Genomic DNA, 21,306 nt, shown 5'->3' with positions numbered 1-21,306 from the left:
ATGATTAGAAAGAACAAATTGAAGCATTAGTGAGAACGTTTAATGAAATCTAAAGACGATTATTATATTCTTCCATTAAAACAGAAGGAAAAAAGCAGTCCTTGTGAGAACAGTGGCAAATGGATTAAAGTCTCCCCCTTTTGTTCACGATGAACTTAAATGCTGATTCATTTCTTTTAAATCTAGGCTCTCAAATTGCCAAGTGTCTGTGTGGAAGCTTTGTATTTACTTCTTTGCGGCAGAGCCAGGAGACATTTTTATCAGCACCATTCTCCAGGCAAACTCTGAACCACTTAGCATTGCTGTTTAAAGCAGCAGTGAATTAGGCCGCTGGAGACTGTTCTATTCACGGCATCAATGAGCCCAACTGTTCTGTGGTGTAAACTGGCTCCCTCAAGAGTTTCTAGTAAGATCGTTCTTTGACTACACTTTGGTTGGATTTCACTTTTGCTTGTGTATATGTGTGTGTCCTTAATGTATGATGATTGATGATATTTTTTTTCCTAGAGTGGACATTTTACTCTGCACAAGAGGGAAGCAAACAGAAGAAACCTACAGTCGGGAAATCCTCACAAACACTGTATTCATCTGCTTCTTAAGCCTCTCAAAACACTGATATCTCTCAGGAGATACAAAGGTATTTGCTCACAAAACAATGCATATTATAAGCATTCAACCTCTGACTTTTTCACATTCCATTGCTTTACTATACTGAATCACAATGGTGTTTGAATTGTTGATATTAATCCAAAGACAAAAGACTGATGTCCAACTGTTATCAAATTTCTACATCTCTATGTAAACTAGCTACACTAAAAGAGAGGCACCTTCAGCAGCAGGTACAGCCTTGAGTGTGTGTAAATAGGTCTGTATCAGCTTTGCCATCTAGACAATGCAGCGTGTCCCCATTCTTCTTTGTAAAATGGCAAAAGCTCTGTCAAGTTTCATGGGGACTGGTGAGGGAGCCGCAATGTTCAAGTCCTGCCACAAATTCTTATTTGGACTGAGGTCATGACTCTGACTCGGCCATTGCAGGACGTTAATGTTGTTGTTTTGAAGACGCTCCTGTGTGGCTTTGTTTGGAGTTGTTGTCTTTCTAGAAAATAAATCCTCGCCCAAATCAGAGTTCTCTTAGAGACTGCAGCAACTTTTCCTCTGGGATTTTGCTAGAATTTCCCTGCCTACAAACCTCACAGAGCCTGCTGCAAAGGAGCATCCCCCACAACGTCGTTCTGATAACACCAGAGGCCTGTACTATGAGGCAAGTTAGCCAGGATATCTTTCTGTTATCTGGCTTCACTAAACCTAACATTGGCTGTTTGGATAACCACTAACATGAAGCTGGTTATCAACTAGCTCAGTCAACTCTTGGGTTTTTATATCCAGCCATGAGCGCATTCATGTAAAAGAGGTGGGGCTCATATTTACGAGAGGCATCGTCAGAACCATGGATGATGTACTTTATATTACACAAGTTAAAACAGTGATACTAATTGCAAAAATTTAGGAACAAGCAGGGTGGAGGGCACGCACATCCAAAAAAAACTTTTACAGGTGCTGGATCAAAAGGTCAAACTAAAGCAACAGTCAGACAGAGGCTCTGCACACTGGACGAAAAGCTCCCAGCAGTTTTAATTCAATTTTAAGACGTTTCGATCTAACAGAGATCTTCATCAGGCAGGCATCAGGCCTCAATTAAAACTACTGGGAACTTTTAATACAGTGTGCAGATCTTCTGTCTGGTTCTTGCGAGAATTTGGAGACCGCAAAAACTATTTTAATCTTACAACAGAATAAGAAAATGCAGAAACGCTAGAAATAATTTCCAGAAATTAAATAAGGCTAAAGGTATTATTATGACTTAAGGGAGCATTTTTTGTTTAGCTTGTCTAGTTGGATGATCAACTGTTCTAGATATCTCACATAAAAATTAAAGCCAGACTAAATATGCTACCTTAGTAAAGAGTGGAAAAGTAATTAATGACTGTTGACATCTCTCTGACCAAATGTTACATTTCTAATTACAGGAGCCAGCTATCAGCGTGTGGATTGTTTTCTATAAAAGACAATCTTGCTCGTGTGCAGGTTAACTGTTCAACATAAGTTACCACATTGATTTGAAAAGTGAACTAGCTTGCACTGAAAACCCTGAGTTATCCCTGACGTTACCTTGCTAACAGCAAATCCTGCTTTGTAGTACAGGCCTCAGGCTTTCAGGTGGGGATGTTTTTGGTGTTTGTTCTGCTGGTGTATGGTGTTTGGATAACACTAAACATAGCCTTGGATAGTGTGTATAACCCTGCATTCCCTAACTGGTACTTCTCTGTTTGTCTTTGCGCATGTGTTTGTGTCCATGTGTCTAAAACAGTTGGCTGCAGGATCAGTGATATTCTGTACTTTATAGGTGGCATGGCAAAGGAGGTGAATATTCATATTATTAATTATTTTGTGTTTTACATTTCTACATTTTATGTTTCTAATTAATTCATTGAGACATTTTCATTCTGTTTCTCTCAATTAGTGTCAAAAAAAGACAACGTATCAAAACAGAAAACATGATAAAGTCCAAGGGAGTTCTTTTAATGGCACTCTATGCTGCTATAACCCTGCATCACTGTCTGGAAAAGCAAATCTTCCCCAAGGACAGCGGGTCTAGACAATCTATACTCATCTATTTCATGTGTTTGTTTGTATGCTTCTCATTTACCAAGCTACATCTGTTGACACGACTGCGCTGGGGGCCTTCTCCCGCTTCGTGCTCGGTTTCGGGTATCCACTTGCCTGCCTGCAGACATGCCTCCACCCCTGGCATCAAAGAGAGAGAGAGAAAAAAAATTAAAGCTACAGCTAATTATGTTGACTTGAAAGAGTGTGACAAGGCAATTGCGAAGGGAGGATGACAAAGCTCATGTCTGTTTTATCGCAAGTTGGAAGATTTCAAGTATTGGCAAAGCTGCAGTTGTTGACAGAGAAAGATGCCCACAGCATGATGGAGTTAATGATGCAACCCTCGTTTTAAGTATCTCAAGCTTAAGCAGAATTCGAGCATCATCTCTTTCTCTCTGTCTCTTGAGCTTTTACAGAGTCAAATTAGAACTGTGTGACAGCCAGCATCCCGGCATTTTTGACTTCGAAAAGAATCTTTTGTTCTAAATCCTTACATGAAGCATCTTGAAAGACAGAAAAGTTTTATAAAAAAAAGTATAGGCAGATACGGAGGGAAAAAAGTCACACATTTTAATGACCCCTCACTGTCACAGATAAAAAATGCCTCTGAACATGACAGATCACAGTGCTGCTGCTCCCCGTAAGCATTCTATTACTGAATATCATATGTTTGGGATATATTAAAAAAACACACACACATACACACATGCACAATTTAAAAGTTATAAAACTGAATACACTGAAACTAGATTTGGTTAAAAAAAATACTGCAGTTTGCCGTTAAATAAAAATATAGAGGATGTGAAACAGATCTGTGCAGGCTTGGCCTGAATAACTATTTTGATTATGAAAGTGCAGAGACTTCCAACTGTGACGGATGCAAACTGTTCCACAGACCTAATACACATCTGCAAAAGCCTTGTTTCCACCAGGCAGTCAGGTTCAGTTCAGTTCAAGTCATATTAGAACAGTTATTTTTGCATTTCCAGGGTCAGAAGTTGTGGATGGCGCCAAAAGAACAGTTCCATTTTGTACTGTTTTTTCGTCACCTCTTTGTTGAGGTACCTATCACACCAATTCTATCCTAAAGGTGGAGGTAGAAACACTGCAGTCTGCTGATTGGTCAAGAGAGAACATATATGGTTAAGTTGTAGCATGTTTCGAAATGTAATCGCTACACCCTTGCTCTGCTCTAAACACTCCAGCCTGTTCTTTTCTTTGTTCTGAAAAATTTGCATTGTTCCATGGATGGATCAGCGAGGCACAGATTTTCCTCTACATCATCAGTGAAGAGGAAATACAGTGACAGCTAGATGGAGGAGTGACGCTGCTATTGCTCTGGTAACAACCCTGTCTACATTAAGAGTACTGTCTGCAGTGTGCAAAACAGATCTATCGTTAAGGTACACATCCATACAGGTTACACACAGGTCCAAGGTTACTATAACGAAAGTGTTTAGTGGAAATGCGGCCAAAGTGTCTAAATGTTGCAACACCCACACATCAGTGTCATCTATTTCACCTTCAGCTGCAGTTTAGTGTTTCACACAGTTGCTTTCAGCTGTAAGACATAATGACATGAACAGATAAGGGTAAATGTGTGTGTGTGTGTGTGTGTGTGTGTGTGTCCACCTTGTAACAATATAGCCCCAGAAATATAGACACAGTAAATGACACTCGTACAGTACATACACACACAGTCTCCAGAACGTGGGGTGGAGTGTAATTACATTTCTTCACCCCCCTTAATTACAGTGTTTCATTCACAGGGACCCTGCCAGAGACTTGGGCAGAGAGGAGGGGAGATACTGGGGTTAATCGCTCCGGACGATGGCGCTTATTGCTGAAGCCATTAGCACATTTGCTAATTATGCTCACAAAGACTGAATGCAGAAAACATCTCAAACCCCTTCCTTCCTGAGTCGATGAATGAATCAACAGCCAGATGAACCCACTTCCTTTATTAACCATGAAGCCAACTGGAGCAGTGGTCGTCCTCCCATTATAAGGACAACCACTGGGGACTGGGGTTTGACTGTGGTACTATAACTCATTTTCTATCAGTATTCAGTATCCTAAAAACCAACAACTGCAGTCAGGTGTGCAAAGGTGGCAAAGTGGCAAAACGCCGGCCCACAGTTGAGTCCTGGTTCAATCCCTCGTAGCAATGCCTCTGGCAGGGCTGTGTGTCTAATGGGGCAGGTGTCGGGTGAAGCCTCTCGCTGGCAGCCGAAAAGAAGCAACTAAAACTTGTATGTACTGGGAGGAAGCACATGGGTGCACACATCCTCCCTGGGCCAATGATGGGAGTAGCAATGACAAGAACTAAAGTGCAGGGAAATTAGCCATCACAAATTGGAAAATAAAGAGAGGAGAGGAAAAAAATACATATATATTAAAGGAACAGTTCAACATTTAGCTTTTAAAGCTTTCTTGCCTTCTTTTCAAGAGTGAGATGAGACGATCGATCTTGCACTTTATGTCTGTACTTTAAGTGCAGAGCTGCAGTCAGGACTTGGCTGCCCTGCTTCGCAAAAAAGGCTGAAGGCAGGGGGGAACTGCCTAGCTCTGTCCAAAGTGAACAAATGTGCCTGCAAACACCTCTAAAGCGAACTTAGGTACACAATGTATCTTATTTGTTAAACCTATAAAGAACAGAAATTCTAAAAAAAAAAAAAAATCTATCTGTGCAGAACGTCTTTGCAGCATCTATAGCGCAGGACTGCAAGACAGACAGTGAGCACAAGTTTTGGTTTCTTTATAGAAAGTAATCATTAATGGTAATAGTTTTTTGCTCCCCCTGAAGCCACAAATTGTCCACAGGTTACACAGATGAGATACAACCTGTTAATTAGTGAGCTTTAGAATGGATTGATTTGTTTCCAATGCTTTCAGGCTTTATGCTAAGCTAGGATAAACACATCCTGACTCCCGCTCGGACATTTGATCTAATATCCATCTTCTGACCTCAAATAAGTGTATTTCCCAAAATGTTGAACTATTTCTTTCAGCTACAAGTGCACGATAGACACAAGAATCCAAACCCTTGTTTGACCCTCAATGAATGCTCAGTTGAGACTTTTAGCTGGATCGGGCCATGTTACGCAGAATTAAGAGTGCTTTCACACCTAGAGTTCGCTTGCTTTGGTCTGAATCAGGGACTAATTTCGTAACAACTGTGCATAATTGCCTAGAGTTGGTTCGTGTTCTCACCTGAGTTTGCTTGTAACCGCACCGAGACCACCTCTTCAAGAAGGTCTCGGCCTGGATGTTTTGGTGTGCACCCGAGGGCGATTGCTGTGTTCACACCTGCCCAAACGAACTGCACTTTGGGGGCAAATGAACTTGAGTTCGATTGAACCAAACCAAACAGGGCAGGTGTGAACGCACCCTGAGATAATTCACAGATTCACTTTTCGGGAAAGGTTTTAAATACAACACTGGAGCTGCATTTGAGGGAAAATGTGTTACACTGCCACAGAAGACCAATAAAGAGGTGAGCTCTGGCTCGGCCTAGTTGACAGCGACGGCACACAAAAGCAGGTGACACTGAGAACTCAGCTGCACACATAAAAAAACAAGGACAGAGACAGATAAGATGCCACAGTGATTGTCATGGGGGAGACAAGCTGTGTCAAGTGCTCAGCCTGCGTAGAGAAAAGAGAGGAGGAGGGGCTGAATATGGTCCAAACACACAAAATCTTATACAGTGACACAAACACACACCTCAGCACACACATTCAAACTTGAAATGGCTTACTGGCAGAGAAGGAGACAAGCGTGCGTGCTGTTTCACTCTACACACACACACACACACACACACACACACACACAGAAGAGATGCTACTGACGGATACACCAGTCAAGGGCACGCCAAGGTGCCAGAAAACTTTGACAGCAAGTCTCTTTTTACTTCCCCTAAAGCCGACTTCCTCTGAATATTTGCTTGTTGACTTGGTTCAAGGATGCCAGGGAGACTGGCTGGGAATAGCTAAATTTTTGCTAAGTATTCATCTTGCAATAAATCAAACAGGAAAAGAGGGTTAGCCATCTTTTCATCGCTAGTGATATTGAAGCCTTGAGGCGCATTGATTCCGAGATTCCTTCTCCCAGTCACCCATCCACTCTGTTTGGCTGTCAGATATGTAAGCAGGTGTGTGTGCACAGGTGTGCGCACAGCATAAGGCACAAAACAATTTACCTGAAAATTGCTGGATGCAAAATGTTCTTAATGTTTCCCCCGACATTTCATATGTTGCAGAAAATAAAAAGTAGTGCCTTTAGTCCTTATTCCAAACACAGACACTGATTTCATCTGAAAGGTGGCAGGAGAGAGGAAATACAAGTTTGAATGTACATGTCTCAGAGTAGTTTGGTCACGAGGGAAAAATCACGTTGGAGCCGTTATGACGGTAGCATATAGAGAAGCCAAATAATAAAAATGTCCTCGTGTTTCCAGTAAAGTTTGCATGGCAAAGTCACAAACTGCATATCATCAAACACAACTCCATCGTAGGCTTTTCTGATACAGCGATGGCAGGTAAAATGTTCTCTGGGATTCAGAGAAGAGGACAAAACCCATAAAATTACTCCAAACTGCTTGTGCAGCACAATCCATTTGTTCTGCACTGTAGTTCCAAGAGTCCAATATTTACCTCCTCGGTTTTTCACTTGTCCTACTGTATACTATGCCAGCAGTCACCTCACTGCAGCAAACATAACTTCAGATGCAGATAGAAATACTCTTCCCATGGTTAGAGCAACCCTGAATGACTCAGTCAACTTAAAACAAACATGACCTTGGAGGAACTCAAACAGCAACATTTATCAGTTGTAAACCTGCCGCCAACGTAAGCTGATTATTGAGTTGCTCAGTTAGCTGGGTTGTCAGATCTAATTAGGAATGTGTTCTCAAGACAGAGGCAATGCTCTGAATAACAGGCCAATCAAATGCAGCATCAACAATGTAAATCTAAGGTTATGTGCCTGATGTGTGTTTTTACCTGGGAGCAGTTGCCAGGCAACAATCAGAAACATTGCACCCACACAAAAAGTAGTCTGCCACATAACCCCAAACAAAATGGTGAAGAGTTGTTTTTACACTTTGGGTTCTGTATGAATTAAACAAGTGACTGGTTTTGTTCGTATAGTGTGTGGAGAGCAACAATTTGGCCAAAACAGCACACTAATATTATGATTTAAAAAACACTTACAATACCCAAATCTAGAGGAAAATCTTGCAAGATTATCTTTAAAACCATTACGGCGATATGGATATCTCAGTATTTACAGGCTGACTGGCAATACACGATATGTATCTCTACATTTTCTACAAAATGGCCGACATGTTTGCAGTTGCAAGTCAAAGCCACATTTGAGATGTCACAAGCCTTTATAAAAAACAGACTGGGATTTTTAACATGACTATAAGAGTATCAAGTAGGCCTAAATCCACTGTAGCTTGGAACAATTAAAAATCTTTGTGGGGGAGTTAAAAAGTCGTTTTCCATGGTCTTTCAAATGAATCTAGTGCTGAAATTGATTTCAATCCTTTTTTTAATCTTAATTATGCACAGAGCATCAACAGAGAGGCTGAGGGAGGGAAGGAGCGAGACACTTTGTCCGTGTTATATACGTCTTGTATATGATACATCTGTGTTGTCAGTCCTCTTTTTGAAACACGTCTGTCCCCTGCATCTAGGCACTGTCTCAGTGTCACACTTCAGACTACAACTACCAAGAAGAATGGTGATGCGCCATGATCCACCTCACACACAAACTAGCAGCTCAACACTGGATTACACGTGTGCTGCGGTAACTTCATTCATCTCACACACTGATTTAGTGTAGCACGTGCAACATATTGGTCGATGTCTCACTGTAGACTAATGAACAGACAGATAAAACAGAGGAGCAGCTCTGTGTCTCTCTGACTGTTACTGGAGAACTTGTGAGTGAGTGAGTGAGTGAGTGAGTGAGTGAGTGAGTGAGTGAGTGAGTGAGGCTGTGTGGAGTGTGAGAGAGAAGAGATGCATGCTGGTACATGTTCTGTAACGCAACTTGACCCTATATCCATATAAACGGTGTTGTCTAAATTTATATTTTGCTTGAAAATATATCTATATATTGTACATAGTTGTTATATCGCCCAGCCCTAAAAACCATCAACAAAATCAGGTCTTTGCCAACGATTGTCGGGAAAGGGGAATCAGGTCCAAAATCCGCTTGATTCTCATGTAGTGTATACCCAGCAAAACTCTCGATAAGAAGGCAAATACGCTTATTTGCTGAAATGTCAAACTGTTCCTTTAGGCAATAAATAAGTAGGCTTGTTAAGTAGCCTAGAGTGAGTATGAAAAATACATTAATAACTGACATTTGTGCTCCTTTGTCTAATGTTACAAACTACTATGAATAACCAAAGAGCTGCACACACTTAAAAATGACTCTGAATTTGTGGAAAATGCTTGAAGAAAAGCTACAAAAACAAAAGGTTGATGTGTGAAATATTTCCATTCACACTTATGTCACTGACCTATGTCGTGTTATCCTGGGATGCAGTGGTGGAAAAGAATGTTAAAGCCATTTTCACTGAATTAATGACTGTCAGGAATGAAAGAAGCTGAGTGCTACACATACCCAAATGTAATTGTCATTCATTGTAATAGTGAACCCTAATCTCCAGGGGATAATTAGGTAAATATTTGAGTTGTGGGTCTATAGTTAAAAATGATTTGGCTGAACAATACTTGGATTTGAACAACATGAAGTGTTTGGATTTTCTTTACTTTTTGGAAAACATACGGCCATGTTTGCAGCCACAGCTGCTGCTTTAAAGAAAGCTGTCACCAGCTGTGACTGTGTGGTCATATACACTTCACTTGTGTTTTGACTGCAGTGAAGGTCAGCATGGTATAAATAACAGAATCCACATTTTGGGGTGAACTCTTCCATTACAGTTTGAAACAGATGGTGAAACACATGGTGAGCTTAGGCAACAGTCAACATTTAGGATATTTTGGATAAAATCTGCCTCAGTGTCACTACAGTAGGAAATACAGCAACACTGTTTAACATGACATCCAAAAATAGCCCCCGCAGAGAACTACTCCAGCTGACGGCTCACTCCATACTCACAGCTGAATTTGACAACCCAGCAGCCAGCAAGAAGACCCAGGAGGGTGGAGATGGTGGTGGGCATGTGTCCTTCTGGCACCACGACATGGCTCACTGGAGGAAGACACAAACACAAACAACAGCCACATTGAAAAGGTACAAATGAGTTGTGCTCCACAAACACAACAGATGCTGCCTGCTGCTGTCCTTGTGACTCAGCGTGACTCAAGACTGAGCCGCAGACAGTTCAGCTACAGAGTGTGTGTATGTAAATTAATGGTGCAAATTCAGATAGCTAGATAGCCAAAGTGCTACAAGATAATAAAGTTATAACATGCTGAAAAGTGTGTTCAACTTCTGTTCCACATTTTGGATACTGTTTTTTAGACACTGCTTTGATTTTTCTCCCAGCTCTGGTTAAATGAGCCATGAGCATGACTCCTGTTCCTCAAGACAAAAACATTAGAGCACATCCTAACTTATTCGCTGACATGTCTGGTGTTCGATGACATTCCTGGTGCTACTACCAGGAGCTATGGTCTGTAGAGACTATTATCAAGGACTTATAGCCAGACACACAGGCCACTAACTTTGTGTAAGTGTAAAGGAGCCTCAGCTGCCTGGAGACACAATTAGGCTGAAATTGCAAGGCAAGGGTGTCTAATGTAAAGTTGTAATATATTTATTTTTTTTCCATCAAATACATCTACTGATGTACTTGAACACTTGAGACGCCCCTGCCCTGCTCATCTGGAGAAACAGAGTTCTTGCAGTATATGGTGTCACCATCTTAGTTTAGTGAGTTTGCCTGCTAACATTTGTGACTAATATTTAAGGCTTTGATTCCTGCTTTCTCCTCCTAATATAGTGCATTTCTCATTCAGTTAGTAATTTGTTTATTTTGCCTTGGTGAACAGGTAAGCTTACTGCAAACCTTCCATGGCAGTACATGGCAACACAACAAAAGGCCATGCAACAGCTTATTTCATGAAATGCTTTAGATGATAATTAGAGGTTAATTAAAATTTAAATAGAAGCTTATTGCCTCTTCATTCAACATGTGAGCGTGGTTGACAAGTACAAAACGAGCATAATTATATCTCCAGGGCAGAACCTTCTTACATTGCTCATTGACCGTGGATTTGCGTGGATTTGTAGCCTCGAGTTCAGAATGTAAAAAACATTTTCTGAAAGCACAAACTTTCACCCCTCCGGTCAGAGGCGGTAGAGTTGTGAGAAACACTTCTGTTTTTCATTAGTGCTTATTCATCACCCTGACAGTACCTCCAAACATTTTATGAGGAATGATTTCAATTACTTTTGCTCTCTGGTGTTCTCCCAGCCATTACTATGCAACAGTGAAGGAGCTGCTGTATCACAATGATGTATACAGCTCTAAAAGCACTTGTTAGTTACTGTTGAACCATCATGAGTGATAATGCTCAAGCTCCTTCTGTTGCCTTTTACAATAAAAAGGGGACTGTGTAAGATAGTAAAGCCTGTAAGGCTTGGCTCTGGAAGAAAAGTATCATTCAGATAAAAATCCCATCTCTATGGTGGTAGAAAGTACTGTATATAACAAACACTATGACCAAGGAAAGAGACTGCCTCATGACTAGAGATCCTTTGGGTGCTTGAGCTTGCAGTTTACCCATCTACTACATCTTTTAGTTGAACAGGGCATCCAAATGATGGTTGATTACCTATCAGAGTGTTTGGCTGTGAACAAACTTACCAGGGTCCCAGTGAAGCAGCAATTGGCTGGTAGCTGCTGTTAATTTGCAGTGTTGCTCAGAGCCCATGTGTCTCCAACAACAACATTAAAAAGCAATCATATGCCATCGGTATTCTAAGAGCCTTCGCCTGGAACGTTAAGGAAGTTTAAGCCCCCTGAGGAGGTGTCTCTGCACCGCACAAACGCTACCTGAGCCAGAAAAGGTGTCAGCCATCCTTCCTCCCAGTAGCTCTCCCAGTTTGGCCACTTGGAGCTGTTCTGGCTGTGCCAGCTTGCTGGCCAAAAACACCAACATTTCATCCCTCCTCCCACAGTCGCTCACCTAAGAAAGGACAAAAAAAACATGGTTTAGAAATTTCTAGGCCTGTAATGCAAAAATATTATTACACTGAGGTTAACAATTTGTAAGGTAAAAAAAAAAAAAGAAATCACATCTTCATACGGACGTACCACAGATAGACTGGCTGAGGGGCTCAGAGATGCGTTAGCACTTTGGGTTCCTTCTGAGGCTTCCTGGAAAATCTCCAGCATCTTCGCACTCACTGCGTAATCTGCAGGCCGCTTTCCATGCAGATTACTGTGAAGAAGAAAATTAAAAAAAAATAGTGTGTCAGTGTCTCACAGGATGCATACACTTGTGTATTCATGTGTTAGCTGCAATGCAGACCATCTGGTGACCAAAGGGACAGTCAGACATGTTAAAACTGATGAGCAATACATGACAGCATACTGACAAAATACTGCAGATAGAGATGTACCAATCATATGGCCAGTGACTGGAATCAGATGGCTTTCATCTTGACTGACCATGACCTGTGACTGGCTGGGCAGTTTCGTGTACAGTGGCACAGACAGCAACCAACTTGGCCACACTTTGTGCTTGATTTAACAACTTACAGGGACCCTCTAAGCAACTTCATTTTTAAAAAGCAACTAGCTGCAAATTTAGTGACTTATTCATACCATCAGGGGAAATGCGAAAAATATTTAAATATACTTTTTTGTAATCAATTTCCATGCATGCTGCTCAGAGTAATGGCAGCGACTGGCTCTTCAGCGTGAGAACAGCACTCACCACAGAAGTGGGAGTTAATATATACAGTACACACACCTTTACATTATTGTAAATAGATACCAGTTGAGAAGAGTTTTATATAAAGTAGCTATATACATTGCTTTACATAGATAATAAAAAGTTGACTCTATATTTCTCTTATTCTTCTCTGATAAGTAAATAATTTATTGAAGCATATATAGATCTGTTGCACCTGTTCTCTTTTGGGAAAGTAAAGCATGTCAGATAAAGTGGGATAACCTGCGTTTCATTTTCAGTTGGAGTTTATTTGTACAAAAAGCTCTGTCCAGTGACCTGGAGCATTTTTTTTTTATTTTGAGATTTGCTTGAGTGAGAGCAAAAGAAGATCCAGAAACCTGGTGCAGTTTTGGAGAAAATATAAAAGTTATTTAATAGTCTGTTTTGTTATAATCATACAAATGAACTTTCCATTAAAAGTTACAAAAATGTCTGTGTATGCTGTCAATTATAGTTCTTAGAGAAAAAGGGAAATCGGAATGGGCCAAGAAAATTGCAGTCAGTCGCCTCTACTTAACAATTTAGTAATTATATTTACTTCAGTTCACCAAAAACTAAAAAACAAGTTAAAAGCAGATCAAAATGTGCAGCATGGTAATGTTGTGTAGCTGCACATATCTTTCCCTCTTCAAGTGGCTAATGATTTTTTTTAAATTAATCAGTACCTAATTTCATTTGAAACACATTATGTAAAGGAGAGTTTATGTAGCTAGAACTTTTGACTCTGTATGACACAAAGTGATATATGATACTGTTGATAAACCACGGTTGATGATTATTTCCATTTTTCTAAAAGAGATGTGTAAATTAACACTAACTAACCACTGTTGGAACTGAGGCGGAAAATGCAAAGACCTTGAATTGATTTTAATTCCAAAAATTTCACTTCACACTACATGCTCAACTGACTAGTCTATTGTGCAGAAAATCATGAAAACAAGAAATAACACTATTAAATTAAAGGGTTTTACAAAAAAGGTTACAAATTGATATATGTTTATAAATAATAAAATAATAATAATGATCATAATAAAAGACTTTATATTGCAGAGGTGGGGGACTCAAGTCACATGACTTGATTAGAGTAACCCTTAAAAATTTGAGGATTTGAGACTTGAGACTTTGTGTATTGAATATTTGCATTTTCCTCAATATTGGGAAGTTATGTTTTGCTTTTGAAACATGATTGGGTGATATCTAGCGCAATGGGTGCAAACTTGGCAACCTACTAGGGCGCAGCAGACCAGCGACCACCAACGTACAAGGTAGCTATCCGGGAGGGGGCTAGGCTTTGGCGGTATCACTGTACTAACGTTTAGTTGAGTATTTAAAAATCCAGACAGTATGATTTTTAATATTGTCAAATATACATACGTCTGTCTTTCAGTCAAACTCATTTAATGTAGTGCACAGCAAGCGCCACCAGAGGTCAGTCTCTACTGGTGCAAAAGGCAGCTGAACTGACAAACATGGTGACAGGGAGTGGTGGGGTTAACATTACAGTAGGGATGCACCGAATATTCGGTAACCGAATATATTCGGCCGAATATTGCCAAAAAACACACATTCGGTATTCGGTGGAATAAGTGAAAAGCAAGGCCGAATAATAGCGGCGTGTTTTGATAACGCAATCAAACAGCGTGCCGTGACGGACGGAGTAAAATGTCGGCAGTGTGGCGATATTTTTACTCCGTCCGTCACCGCACTCGCGACTAAAAATACTTTTGTGCCAGCAAAATAAATCATTCAGCACGCTGTGTGAGTACAGATTTCAACCAGCAGCAGCAATACGGCAGCCATAGTGCTCCGCGGCGCAAGATAAGGCTTACCGGCGACGGAGAAGTCCAACTCCGATAATGTCCTCTTCTTGGAGTCATGACTGCCCAAAAGTACCTGGACAGCCGAGCCGTGGTGGCACACAGGTATGTAACGTGTCAGAGGAGAAACGAGCCGTTCACATTACTCTTTGTGGCAGGTAACGGCCGACAAACCTCACCGCACTTTAGGGAGTGTTCTTTACTTATGAAGGGACTTGTCAGGGGAGGAGGAAGGCCGGTTGATTTTTATTTTATTTATTTATTTTATTTTGATCCCCCCTATGTTAATCACTTATTGATGCTGTTTTTGAAGTATGAATAAGTCAGTAAGTAATTTATTCCATTGAAATATCATTGATGTATTATAGAAAAGTGATTTATCTTTTTACAAATGACAAAAGGCACATCTGCCTCATTTTTGCTGTGGTATCCTGATACTACTCAGAACGGTGATACTTTCACTGGTATCGTACTGTGGGTCCCAATTTTGGTACCGTGACAACACTAATCTGGAGGGGGTTCATCTGCAAAAACTAATGAAAAACTAAACAACGGTATTCGGTATTTGGCCAAATGTTTAATTTTATTTGGCTTCGGCTTCCAACACAAATTTTCATTTCGGTGCATCCCTACATTACAGGACTGTAAACAGCCAGCTAGCAACAGCAAAGATACTGCAGGGAGAAACAGCATATTTGCACATCTAACTCGGCAAATTAAGGGTTTATTTCGACCAAACTGGAGTTGGTGATTGTTGGAACGTGGACTACATAACTAGCAAGACTAGTTAGACAGTTTTGTTTCTGACGAATTTGAATGACGTGTTTTTCGATGAGTTAACAAGGCAGTTAAGATAACATTAGTCTTAGATTGGTGAAAGAGCTAAACTAGAATTCAGAGGGTGTATTGCTGTATTTCTCCATTTAATTGGGGAAATAGGTGTAACAATATGTTACTTGACATTTGTGAATTTATACTGTTAATTCATTATTCATCGGACTGGACCAGCATGATTTCGTAAAGGTATGAAAAAACAGATAGAGCCTTAGCCTTGCACGCTTGTTTAAAAAAGGAAGCTCAGGAAGGAAGAGAACAACGGTTTGCAAGGTCTGATGTTTAAAAATCAGTGACATGACTACCACAACATCCAACTTTATCTGTCCCTAAAAAACCCACAAAGAAAGTGCATGTGTCTTTTTATCTAACTTATTAGCTGGTAAAATGTTAGCTACAGATCTAACATCTGACCAGATCACAGACTTGAGTTGTGATTTGCTTGACTTGAGCAATGACTTCACTTGTATTGCTTGATTTCTGGCAGGGACTCGACTTGACTTGCTTAAATCTCACCATAATAACTTGGAAATTACTTGAAGGTCAAGACTTGAGACCTTCTTGTTACTTGCACATGTCTGACATACTACCACCTCTGTGATATTGGACCACATTAAAATAAATCATATTGCATAAGAAAAGGAGATTTTAAAGGTGGTGCTGACTCAGACAGGCCTTATATCTTGGTCAGGTCATTCCAGAGTCTCGGGGCCCTCAGCAAACGCTCTGTCTTACATATTTTAAAATAACTTTGGATGGGGAAACAGACAAAAGGTCTCTGCCAAAGGATCTGAAACAATAATCCTGTTCATACTTGGCAGAAAATCATGAGGAAAATTATGCCTTTAACCGCATCATAATCTGCCAAAGCACACTGTTCTGCCCAGTGAGCACTTCAGCAATTTTCCCTTTTCAAGTTGTATCCTCTTGTTCCTGTCTCTTAGCAACTAGCAAGAGACTTAAATATTTTAATCCTAAATCTAACTAATTAACCATACTAATGTTAGGAACCAAACTGTTACTGTTCCGTCTGACTGCCAATGTGACAAAGCTTCCACAGACACTAACGCAGTATTGATGGCACTATGTGATAAGTCCAAAGCAAAGTCTTCTCCAACAAGATAATCGTTCCGACATATCATTTCATCACTTCAGCAATCGGTGCAATTTGGGTAAGGTTTTTTTTTTTTTTCTTAAATCACTGGCCAAGCAGGACACACGCACACACAAAAATCAATATTTGCCAGTCCAGAGCTCTGAGAAAAACAATTTGGCGATGTCACACCCTGCTTGTTCTGTGAAACTGTGCACCCATGTGTGTCATTCACTTGTTGGAGCATAATTGTTCGATATGAGGGTGAGCTGAAATCTGTGTTCTACTCCATTGCTGGGTCATGTTCATATACAACACACTGGATTCAGTGCCTGCTAAAGACAATCTCATGATAGCATATCATCACTAAAAAGTGCTGACTTTTTAACACATAAGCTTTCTTAAAAACATGTGTTGAGAAGACTTCATTAACTTTACAGATTTATTACAGCTATTTAACTGAGACACACAGTAACACCTCAGTATAAAGAGGCATTTTGCGCACAGATTCAAAGAGATAAAACTGCAACCATCCCCTGGTTACAATAGGTATATTCAAGAAACATCTGTAAAGTATGTATGTTTAAGTTTGAGAGAGCTGCATGAAACAAGACGGAGGTCACCTTGAGGAAAGTAGAAGAGGAGAAACGAATGAGGAAAAGCACACACAGGAAGAGAGGAGACGGAGAGAAGAACCGAGCCCAGCAGGTCGTCTCTAAAAGATTAGGCGTCAGCAAAGATAACACCTGGGGGACAATTAATAGGTCCACTGGTCCATAAAATATTTCATTTGGATTCATACACCCTCCCCCACCCCCCTCAACCCAATACACACACAAATACAAACAAACATAAAATGTCCCTGACACTTATACATATGCACACACACAAGCTGGTTTATGCAGCTGCGCGTGAGAAGAATATCTGAGGAAGAAAAATAATAAAGCGTGGAAAATTGTGCTGGAGGTAAAGTCACAAACACTCTCCCACAAGCCTCTGCATTAAGTACACAAGTGGGAGGAAGGCGGTGGTGGTTCTAGAGGATACCCACTGTAACCGTGACTCTTATTCTAACTGGGAAGAGGAGATTCAAATATTCATTTCGAGCTGAACACAAATACAGAGTTCAGTTCAACATAACATCAATACTGACAATAATAATAGCCTTTTATTCTGCCCCATTACATGTCCTTTAGAACTGCTACTGTACCTCTTCTGTAGGCTTGGAAGGCATTTCTATAACATTATCTACATGGATTTAATAATGGAAACATCTACATTTCCCTCTCAATTTACTTTTCATCACAGAGTACCATATGCTACGATTTCATGAGGTCAGTTCAAAATTCAAGCCAAGCTCATGCACACCAATAGCTGACAGAGCTTTTGAACTGTCAGCTCAGCAGTGTGTCTTGAAAGGAGCCATAAGTCTAATGATGGAAACACGTGGCGAGCAACTGATGAGGCAGAGGGCGAGGCCTGAATGCATTTTTAATCAAAAGCTTCATTAGCTACGTTTCCTTCTTAAACAATCCACTCTCAATTTTGTCCTGATGGTCGGATCAGCTGGGTGTTACAGCTTATAGTTGATGATGCAGTACGTGACTCACCCGACGCCTCCTTTTAACTCTGTAAAAGTACTGTGTGTTGACATCCATCCAGTAGAAGGGGAAATCATTGTCTCACCTTATTGAGAAAATGCCATGCAAATCAAATTAAACAAAATATCTAATGTAAAGTCTGGATCGGGGTAGGCAACCTGTGGCTCCAGAGCTGCATGTGGCTCTTTAGACCCTCTGTAAAAAAAATGTTTTTACATTTCGTCAACTATAATGACAGTCATAGCGATGTCTAAGCCCTGGCACCTTTGCTCAAAATTTTGCTGAACATCAAGAGTGGTCGCTTGTCTTGAGTCTCCTTTGCAAAGCTAGCCGTGGATTCCAAATCCAGAAAGGAAAAGTTTTGGAGGAAAATACTGAATTTAATAGTGCGTGGACAGATATGCTTACTTTCGCTGCAAGGTACCAAATATTAATAAAAATCTTACAACAGAGTAGCCACCTAATGGTAAAACATTAATGATAAGACCTATTTGTGATATTGATAAGATAATTTAGACATAATAAGGCTGTGTTACCGTTAGCTCAAATATATTTTGCAGCTCCAGACAGATTTAGTTAGTTTGTTAAGACCAAAAATGGCTCTTCTGGTAGTAAAGTTTGCTGACTGGTCTATGCATATTATGTAATTACAAATACTACATTTAGTATTGTATGTATTAGCGCTTAAACATTAATCAAATTTAAATATATATATAGATATGGCAACTAGAGATGTACCGATACCACTTTTTCCTTCCCGATACCGATTCCGATCCCTGAACCTTAGGTATCTGCCGATACCGGGTACCGATCCGATACTAGTGCGTAAAATAAAAATGGATGGGATATGAATCGTTGTATGTCTCAACTCCTGAAACGCTATGTAAAATATTAAGAAATAAATACATAATAGAATGAATTCCATAAAACGTTTTGTTTGCCTGTAGCGTGCGTATGCGTAATGACATGAGGCATTACGTGGTACCGGATTGGTCATAGGCTGTACTGATACCGCATTTTAGGCAGTATCGGAGGCATTTCTGATACTGGTATCGGTACTGGTACAACTCTAATGGCAACGTAATACAGTAAAATGCTACACACTCTATTCGGTCAGACGGGTGGAAACGCGTTGCCCTGTGGGCCTTATGTGCACAGGCTACCCTACGCTCCATGTGACATATGCCAGTAAGAGTAGATGAAAAAACAACTTGTAAAATCCCACACGCAAGCTTTGATGTTTGCAGTACTACCGTGCGAAAATGGCCAAGGCAGGGTTTAAAGTTGAACTACACCCATTTTCAAAATTCATACATGTTATTCCTATGGTCTATGACAGTCCAAAAATATCAGTAAATATTAGCAACTCTCCCAAATACAAAAATAAGAGCGCTACAACTCAAATTTGTGATGTCATCAAGTGTAAAGTCTGAAGCTGCTCCATAAATGAATTGGCAGCCAATGTTACAGATGACACTGAGAGCACCCAGGGAAATGCTCTGAGTATATGGGCACATTTTCTGTTTCAGAGGTGAGAACACTACAACAGAATTAAACTAATTTGGGTATAAAAAAGAAAAAAACATTCTGTAGGTCCACAAAGTCAGGTCCCCATGTATTGTCTATGGAGCAGCTCCAGATTTTATACCCTATGACATCATAAAGTCAAGACTTACTTCTCTGGTTTCTGGCGTTGAGAGAGTAGCTCATGTTCACAAATATTGATTGAACTTTCCTAGGCCGTGGAAATAACATACTGGAATTCTTAATTCAGGTGGTGTTTCCCTTTAAATGCAATCCACCTGTGTACAAATTACATGTTGTAAGAGTAGTGTAATATGTGTGCAGCACAGAGAGTTGTTGGCAGTTGTAGCGGAGAGGAAATTTGCGGTAAAGTTGTCCAGTGGTATCAAATGTACCTTGTAGGTTACAGTTTGTTTATGAATAAATGCCAAAGCTCATTAAAACTCAATAATAAAGGTTCTGTGTCCTGCTTCCCAACTGCTCGGTAAACTGAAGGGAAGGGAATTAGCTCAGGAGCGAGCAACAACGGTTAACAACATATTTAAATCAAGGCCTCGAGTTACCAAATCAGCGGTTCCCATGCCGTCCAGCCCTCGGGTCCAGATTTCTCCTTGGTCATTAGTTCAAGGTTACGCAGTTTAAAATATTCAGCATCATACTTGCTTTTAGCCATGTCATTGAGCTAGCTTGTTGTCTCTGCCAAGTAGCTGTCTGGTGGTCACTCACTCTATAGCAGGAAGCGGCACTTCAAAATAAAAGCTCTATACCAGAAATTCACTGTGTGTTTTTTACGACCTTGACATGTTGGTAAGTCACTTGCAGTCCATTCAGAATGGACCTGTGACTGACTTTTGGACCGCAACCCACCAGTTGGGAACCACTGATCTACACTTACTAACTTAAGTGGTGGAGCCATTAGTTTATGTGATTAGTTACGACACTGTTACTGACAGGAAACCAGTGAGATCCATATTTCAATAAAGGAAGAAGATAGAGGAAGATAAGGAACTTTTTTTTCTTTTTTTTACTTTTTTTATGATCACATATAAAATAGTAATCACATGATTGGTATTAGAAAAACAAAAAACAAAGATTCAATTAGATTATGTTCCCAAATGGTTCTAGCATGTGGTCATATAAATGCATTCACTAATTGGTAAATGTAGTTACTATCATTGCTAACAATTGGAGACTGCTGGTGCTTGTTTATTATTTGACTCTGTGTATAGTATAATTAGATCTAGTGAATCAGATTGGCGTGCCAGTACGAGGCACACAGGTGATGTTAATTAATGTCTGTATAGATTTAGTGCTTCAGGCTTCAGATGGTCATTAGGACTGAGCCAATTCAAATATGTCTTGTTTTTTCCCCATCTCATCAACACAAGTTCATTTTCATGCTGTACCACATTTACATGCACTTAAATAGAGACAATCTAAAAACCTGTAGCATGATAAGGACAATAGTTAGCAGTAAAGTACACAAAATTTGCAGTGAATGTATCAAATATTGAATAACAGCACTGTCATTTAAGTCTGTGAGCATATGCTAGCAGCTAACACCTTGCAGGCCTCCTCTCGGCTGTCCAAATATGCTGCATTGGGAGATATTTATGCTTACAGGACTGAGACTTATAGTCAAGAGCCCCGCTGTGCATGCTGTGCAGCTTCTCAGAAAATGCTTAAACCTGTTGTTTTTGAGATAACAGGGAACCATCCACTGTATATAAAACACATTACTATTCACTTAAGAATTAGCCTGTTTTAAGACTTGCTTCAATATTTCTAATAACCTGCACAGCAAGTCAAATGCGTGCTCATAATAG

At 40.2% G+C, this 21,306-nt stretch overlaps 1 protein-coding gene across 1 annotated transcript in view; it reads right to left on the bottom strand.

Moving 5' to 3' along the window:
* The window catches only part of bard1 (BRCA1 associated RING domain 1), a 31,496-nt gene that overhangs the window by 531 nt on the left and 9,659 nt on the right, over window positions 1-21,306 (bottom strand). The window contains exons 7-10 of the mRNA XM_050048521.1: window positions 11,969-12,095; window positions 11,708-11,840; window positions 9,805-9,897; window positions 2,708-2,805 (exon numbers count right to left, since the gene is read on the bottom strand). Coding sequence (XP_049904478.1) covers window positions 2,708-2,805; window positions 9,805-9,897; window positions 11,708-11,840; window positions 11,969-12,095 — 451 coding nt within the window. The remainder of the gene's footprint in view (window positions 1-2,707; window positions 2,806-9,804; window positions 9,898-11,707; window positions 11,841-11,968; window positions 12,096-21,306) is intronic.

This window comes from Epinephelus moara, chromosome 7, assembly GCF_006386435.1.
Source record: "Epinephelus moara isolate mb chromosome 7, YSFRI_EMoa_1.0, whole genome shotgun sequence".
Lineage (NCBI taxonomy): Eukaryota > Metazoa > Chordata > Actinopteri > Perciformes > Serranidae > Epinephelus > Epinephelus moara.
The sequence above is the reverse complement of the archived record's forward strand: the minus strand, read 5'-3'. Positions and strand labels throughout refer to the sequence as shown.